We start from the raw sequence: 7001 nt of genomic DNA, 5'->3' as shown, positions 1-7001 counted from the left end.
TATAGAGGATTATACAAGAACTGATGTGGATGCTCTTAAAGTTTAGACTTTAAACCCATTATTTAATGAATGATTGCAAGGGAGAGAGAGAGAGAGATGCATGCATATATATATATATATATATATATATATATATATATATGTGTGTGTGTGTGTGTGTGTGTGTGTATGTGTGTGTGTGTGTGTGTGTGATATTTTGTTTTGACTTTTGAGTTTATATTGACTTGTGAATCAATCTAAAATCTCATCGTCAAAATGTGATATATTGTGCATCCTTTTATTTGGGCTCCAATCTGAACATCTTCAATAGCTACAAAAATAGGCCCGTTGACAAAATTTTAATCCCCACCGTATGAAGAATTGGTGGTCGACAATAAGCATCTTACAATTTATTGAAAAGAAAATGCTACTGACAATTATTTGTCAAAAATCTGTTGAGGACAATCATAAGTATGATGAGCCAGATGTGTACATGAGTTCGCCTCTACTTGAATGTGTAGATCACATTTGTTGTGAGGTTTTGTTATGACCCGAAAGACTCGGAATTGTTATTTGAATTTGAAGTATTTAAATTTAGGCTTAAGGATATATTTTTATCTGAATAAAATAGTAGTAGATTAGTATTGTCATTTGCTTGTATTCAAATTAATTCCTATGTTTTAAGATAAGATTAATTCCCTATGTTTTAAGATTTGTTGATGAGATTATCTCATCCTCAATAAGAATTAAGCAAAAAATTAAAGCATCTCTCAAGTTTAGGAGATTTGTCATCTCAAATTGACTAACTATCTTTTTCTAAAAAAAAAAAAAAAATTGACTAACTATCTTTTATATTCAGTAAAGGACAAAGCTTATGTACAATGCCTTAAGTACGGTTTCTTAAGTTCCTTTTCAAGCTTCTGTCATGTGACTACTTAACTTAAAAAATACATTTTCATTTATGGAAAAAAGAAAAGAAAAAAGAAAGTCATATGGCAGAATCTTAAAAGAGAAACCTAAAGAACAACACCTAAGTACTACACCTAAGTCTTGCTTTTCAGTAAATTCAGACATATTTCGTACAGCAGACAGACTAGATAATTTATGTAACATTTAAGGCATGGAGTGTGGAACTCTAAACCCTAAACCCTATGCCTATGAAAGATGAAAAGAAATATGAAACACCCGATGTATGCATCATCTCTTTTATAGTTGTGAGAGAAAAGATGCGTATTGGATACACATGACTACCTTTTGCATTTAAAACTACCTTGAAACGTGAATAAAGTTCCACCAAATAAGGCGTGATACTTTCCACTTTAACAATTGCACCTTTTTTTTTTCTCTAATAATCCTATGCAATCATCTTTCCAGGAAACATATATAGAACCTGAGATTCATTTCTGTCCAGACATTCAGTACTTCCAGCTAGCTTAAGTTCAGTAGCACTCAAACACCCACAAAAATTGCAATGAATTGAAGTTGAAATACTTCAATGAGTTCGATTACTTTCTGAGATGTTTCTACCTTCTCCTGTTATTCACAGTTTTTCTTATGATGTCACCTGCCAATCTTGAAAGTTTGAACAAATAATTTAAAATCTTTAACATTATTGAGTTGACCACACGATAGGAGGGAATGGATGTAAAGATGGATGACTTTAACACATGTATTGACTACAATTCTTATAGTGCAATGGAAGCATGGAGAGTGAGAAATTTTCTTCAGATGTGTGTGCATGCAGTAACTAAATAGCAGATTAGACTCGCCATATCGGGAGTCTTCTTTGTTTTGATTAGAACATTACAATTTCAACTCTGCACTCAGCACTAGTTTGCCCATGTTGCAAGATGAACAGTGTTATAGATGTACTCGAAGCTACATAAGCACTTGTTTACAAAATTAGAAAGCAATGAAATGTGAATTCTAATGGACCATACATGTGTTCAAACAAAAGTTTATATCTTCAATAACAAGTGGTTGTGGTTTAGCTCAACATTAGGTACAAAGTACAATCTGCGTTAAATAAAAGCATGGAGCATTTTTCTTGAAGCTAACTGGCAATTATTTAGAGCTGAACTTTCTCTAAAAAGCTGCATCAATTGGCACAACCTTCCAGCTTATGTTACTGTCAATTCCAAAAGAGATCCCCAAATAAACAGGCAACTTACCTTAATTACTCAATAAGAGGCCTAACCACAACGTCATGCCTCTGCTATAAGAAATATTACAAATTATTCCTGAAAGAATGAACTGAGCATTTTCTACTGAATAGTTATCATTTCAGCAGCAAACCTGTGTATGTAAAAAGTCCCTGACAGTAAAGACTAAAGAATTACTCTCAAGTTTCTGATTACCCAACAAATTGTCAACATTCCAAAACATTAAAATTACAGCAGGAGATTCAAACATTCAGAAATTAAGTTCATAAACAAGAATTTATTGTTCCAATTTCTAATTCACAAGCTACTACTCACTTCTTGTCTTTTTGCTATAGAACATTGCTCTAACAAAGCCTAAAACTGGCCAAGGTTGAATTTTGAAATATGTAGCAAATGAAAGGTATGCACATGATAAACCTACGTATATTTTAAACCAAATGGACGAAAAAAAGGTAAGATAAGTAAAATAAACTGTCAAAGAAATTACAACAGTAAAATTTACCAAGCACTTCAGTGAAGAAAGTTCTTCTTCTGTTCCTTGGTTAGGGAAATGGCCTTGAGCCTTAAAATCGGAGAGTAACTGGTCCTTGAGCTGGAAGGCATCCATTAACCAATCAGCAGCCTCACTATCAGATACAGGAATCTTCTCAACAGGGAAACGTCGAATATGAATGTGAACTTCTGAAGGATCCACACCAAACGCATTGTCCAAAAAAGTAGGGCATTGATGCTTGTATGCAATGGTCACATCATAAACTGCAGTTTAATCACCATGAAAGGTTATTTAGTTTCAAATAAGCTATTTGAGATGAAAATGATAAACAAGTACAACTCCTGTCATAAGAATTACAAGTAACAAACAAACAGCTATCAAGATTAGATGTGACTAAACTAGCAAACGTTTCAACTGAGTTCACCACCTGCAGTTTCAATCATCAAGACGTTGTCAATAGATTCTACTGAAAGCAGTCAATATGCTTCCATTCCTTTGTAAGTTTCACAACACTAATCTACAGTCCCAATGGTAATGCGAAAGGAACCAGGAATTGCAATTATTAAGGCAGAGAAGGCCGCAAAGCATAATCTTTGGGAAAGAGTTGGCATTACCACATGCCCAGCTCACAGTATAAGCACACTCAAATTCTCATCCCTACCAGAGATATGCAATTAATTTTACTAAACAATTGCCAATGCAAACCCCTCCCTTGAAAGTGAAAAAAAATTATGCAATGGAAGACAAAAGCATAATTTTGTAAAAGAACCTGCATCCAAGGAGCCCTGCAGAGCATCTAAGCAAGCACAAAAGCCCCTTGTCTTTGGGAGTAGGACATTCTCCAGCACAGGAAGTCCAGCTTCAGCTGCAAATTTTTTACTCTTTTTGCATTTCTCTTCACTGTATAAGAAAGCAAGGAAAAGTTATTGTCTTACATGGAGTAAGCATAAGTCTTACATCCATATGTGGACAGCATATAAGGAAAGATGCATAGCATATATGAAAAGGACTGCATGCATCACTTACTATGTGTCAAGATCTATAATTGCAGCCAAAATGAGGTAACTGAAGATTAATAAGGTCAAAAAAGACATATGCTGAACTTAATAATATATTATTCTTTTCCTATAAAACAAGATTCATGCACAAGGAATTTAATCAAATATGAAAAGAGATAATGAGGTCATACGTAAAATCAGTTCCTTCAGGAAAAACAGCAAGCCATAATGGATCTCGAGGATTCGTAAATGTTGAAAGCATATTGCGCATAATAGGTTCATCAGTTTCCCACTTCCTCTCCACAGGAATAAACTCCAAGATGTGAAATCCCCAACCAAAAAGAGGTAATTTCATCAAGCTGCTCTTAAGGATATACTTGATGTAGCCCAGACGCCCCTTCCGCAATGCAAGATTCCACAAGTACATCCAATCAACCTCAGTTCTGTGATTGGCAATAAGCAAAACACGCTCCCCTGCAGGAACCATGTCTCCCGAAAAAACCACTTTAGTCCTGTTTATTTTTTCAAATAGAGATGGCCACATAGCTAGCCACATACCAAAGATGAAGGATGTTACTTTCCTACTGCAACGTATGCTGACAAGCCGCAACATAACAACAGCCACGGGTGTAAAATACACTAAAAACATGAAGGCAGTGGAAATATACACCAGTAAACAAGTAATACCCCTTAAAGTCCTAATAGGAGTCAAAGGGGCGTGCTTTAATTTATTTATATCAGATTTGAGCGGCCCGTAAACTTCCATATCTCTTCAGAAACTGTTCAAAAACCTTACTGCTAAAGACAGCTACAATAGTGGGCCTCCAAAGTTACTGGAGATGTTCCTAAAATTCGAGGGAAAATAAATAAAAGCAAATATTAGGGGGGGAAATGTCCATCTTAAAAGAAAAACAGTCCATATCCATGTCATAGCTTCTCTATCAAACAGCTAAATTGAACATGTAAACCAATTCCAAGAGAAGATCATAAGTCATCAGTTCAACTAATAATAAATCTTACAACTATAGGCTGAGCAGTGTTCCAATCGTCGAAGAAACCCCCACATAGCTCATCCCTGATGAAGCAGAAGGCCATTAAACCTTAAATTGAGCAAGAGTATGGTGTTTCTAATAAGTGTCTCTAATGCTAAAACTCAAACCGACATTCATTTGGAATAGAAGCCCAACAAAAATGAGTAGATCCAGTCAAATATTACTCATCTTATTGCCATTATGATACCAAATTTTCTAAATTAAAAAAAAGTCTCCAACCAAAGTGGCAAGGAATAATCCTTTCCATTTCAAATGAAAATGAAGAAAATCCATTCCACGGTTAAATTTGGTTCCTTGTATCTAATAGTGTACATGATGCCACGTAACGTAGTATTAGATACACCTTTAGATCTGTAATATTTGATCCAAACCATAAAATGAAATAAATTTGAAATGGAGATTGGAGAGGATCCTTTTCCGGCAAGGAAAATACAAAGCAAGTATCAACGTCATTTATCTTTCTTTTTAACTTAGGTACAGTTTTCAGGTGTTGTATCTAAATTTCCTCGAATCGAATTTAACTACATAGTTGTATTGACCAAAAACAACAAAAAATGATGTGATCTTTATCCAAGGACAATTAAATTCAACCACGCGATTCAATACTCAACACGACAACATGGTCCAGTATAATTGGAGAACCTAAGGTACAGGAATTAGAACAGCTTTCATAACTCTTTGTTCCTTACTTCAAAAAATTGGTTATGAATCACTTGTATAACCAACTCACAACTTAGCATAAATCCAAATCTAAAATATTGTACTGTTCATGAGTTTATACCAGTTTCATTAACCAAATCACAAATGGAAATCTGAACCTATCCTGAAGCGCTCAAATTACAAGATTCATTAATAAGATAATTAGGCTTCAATCATAGGAATTATAAAATAAAAATAAAAATAAAAATCCTAATCACTTTTGTCAACCTTAACAGAAACCGCTAAACCACGAACGTTACATAAAAAAAACAAATCTGAAATTCGAATTTTAAATTTTCAACATGAACATGATAAATTTCAGAGATACCTGAAAGTCAGACCAAACGCGAAGTGTGAATTGTCGGAGAGTGGAAAGATTTTTTAAGGTCTAGCTTTTGGCTTCGAGATTAAGGTTCTAGAAGACAAAACCTGTCATATAGATATTACATATACGACTTTTTGTTTTATTGTTTTTTTTTTTCATATTGGAAAAGTTTTGGGTGAGGTGTTGCTGCGGTATTTAAAGGGTTATAGACCAATAGAACAGAGAAATGCGAATCTGAAGAGTTATGGACTCCAGGGGAGAGGCATGTATTGTGTTGTGTTGTGTTGTGTTGTGTTGCACAAGGTTAAGCACAATGAGGTGAGCCACGTCATTGGTTGGATTCATTCAGATAAGTCAAGACTGAAAGCTTCGTTTCTTTCGGTAACTTTGGTTAGGAAGTGTGTACTATTTTATGGCCAATAATGGTTCAGAATAATCGATAATGGTTAAATAATGTGGAGGTTGGGTTTGGTGCATTTAATGGACTCTCAGCATTTATCTTTATCGAGTTGGTTAGTTTCTACTCCACATTGGACCCAAAATGGCCCAACAAACTCATCATTGCTTCCTAACCTCTAAAAATGTTAGCTGGGGCAATTTTTTTTTGGGTAGGATAGGAGCCCAATTTTTCAATACATGTCGTCATGCACAAGTATTCTCCAAATTAAGTAAAAGCTTAGTTTGAGTCTAACAATAAATGGATAGGATTAAGAACCCAGCAAATTCAGTCCATTATACCCATCTTTATAAGAAGATATATCTCATATGTATTATTTCTCTCACAATATGTGAAACAAATTTATAAGAAAATATATCATGTTTCTGATATATGCATTATTTTTCTCACAATACATGAAACGAGTACTTTTCGAAGTCAATGTACGCTCTGTTTGTTTTGCTGGAAAACTTTCTGTAAAGATAGTTTTCCACATTTTTCAGTGTTTAGTAGCACACAAAAAAATGGTCAACGAAAAACTATCTTTAATCAATAGAAAATCCTAATAAAAATAAAGCTTGTTTTTTATAGGTTTTTTTTTTTTTTTGGGAAAACAATTTCTCTCACAGTACGCTCTCTCACTCTTTCTCTCTTCCCTTTTCTTATTCTTTCCTCACACCCTCACTGTCACTAACTCTGGTCTCTCCTCTTCCATAGATCTCTCTCCCTCACTCTCTCTCTATATTTCTCTTCCCCTTTATAACACAGTTCTCTCAGTAGATTTTTTTCCACTCAATAATTATTTCATTTTTCTCTACCAACTTGCAAAAGAGAATATATTTACAGCGGTAATTATT

The 7001-nt window shown here is 34.4% G+C and overlaps 1 protein-coding gene across 6 annotated transcripts; it reads right to left on the bottom strand.

The window, feature by feature from the left end:
• Positions 1–1059: 1059 nt before the first annotated feature.
• LOC142618295 (putative 1-acyl-sn-glycerol-3-phosphate acyltransferase 4) lies at positions 1060–6042 on the bottom strand. Of its 6 annotated transcripts, none has more exons than XM_075791213.1 (6): positions 5712–6042; positions 4653–4707; positions 3824–4477; positions 3404–3534; positions 2644–2897; positions 1060–1512 (listed from the first exon to the last, which is right to left on the bottom strand). In XM_075791213.1, exons 3-6 carry the CDS (start codon positions 4396–4398, stop codon positions 1429–1431), a joined length of 1044 nt encoding a protein of 347 aa, XP_075647328.1. In that variant the 5' UTR covers positions 4399–4477; positions 4653–4707; positions 5712–6042; the 3' UTR covers positions 1060–1428. The 6 variants fall into 6 exon arrangements, with proteins under 6 accessions (XP_075647328.1, XP_075647342.1, XP_075647351.1 ...); XM_075791227.1 differs by having other exon boundaries at positions 1417–1551; positions 5712–6040; XM_075791236.1 differs by lacking the exon at positions 1060–1512 and adding an exon at positions 1601–2107 and having other exon boundaries at positions 5712–6040.
• Positions 6043–7001: the final 959 nt, after the last annotated feature.

The sequence above is a fragment of the Castanea sativa genome, chromosome 1 (assembly GCF_040712315.1).
Source record: "Castanea sativa cultivar Marrone di Chiusa Pesio chromosome 1, ASM4071231v1".
Lineage (NCBI taxonomy): Eukaryota > Viridiplantae > Streptophyta > Magnoliopsida > Fagales > Fagaceae > Castanea > Castanea sativa.
The sequence above is the reverse complement of the archived record's forward strand: the minus strand, read 5'-3'. Positions and strand labels throughout refer to the sequence as shown.

Coding starts and splice junctions, on each gene's coding strand:
- LOC142618295 (XM_075791205.1), bottom strand. CDS start 4,398: ATGGAAGTTTACGGGCCGCTCAAATCTGATATAAATAAATTAAAGCAC. Junction 3,535..3,823: donor CCTGAAGGAACTGATTTTAC/GTATGACCTCAT, acceptor TTTCTTATACAG/TGAAGAGAAATGCAAAAAGA. Junction 2,898..3,403: donor GCAGGGCTCCTTGGATGCAG/GTTCTTTTACAA, acceptor ATTAAACTGCAG/TTTATGATGTGACCATTGCA.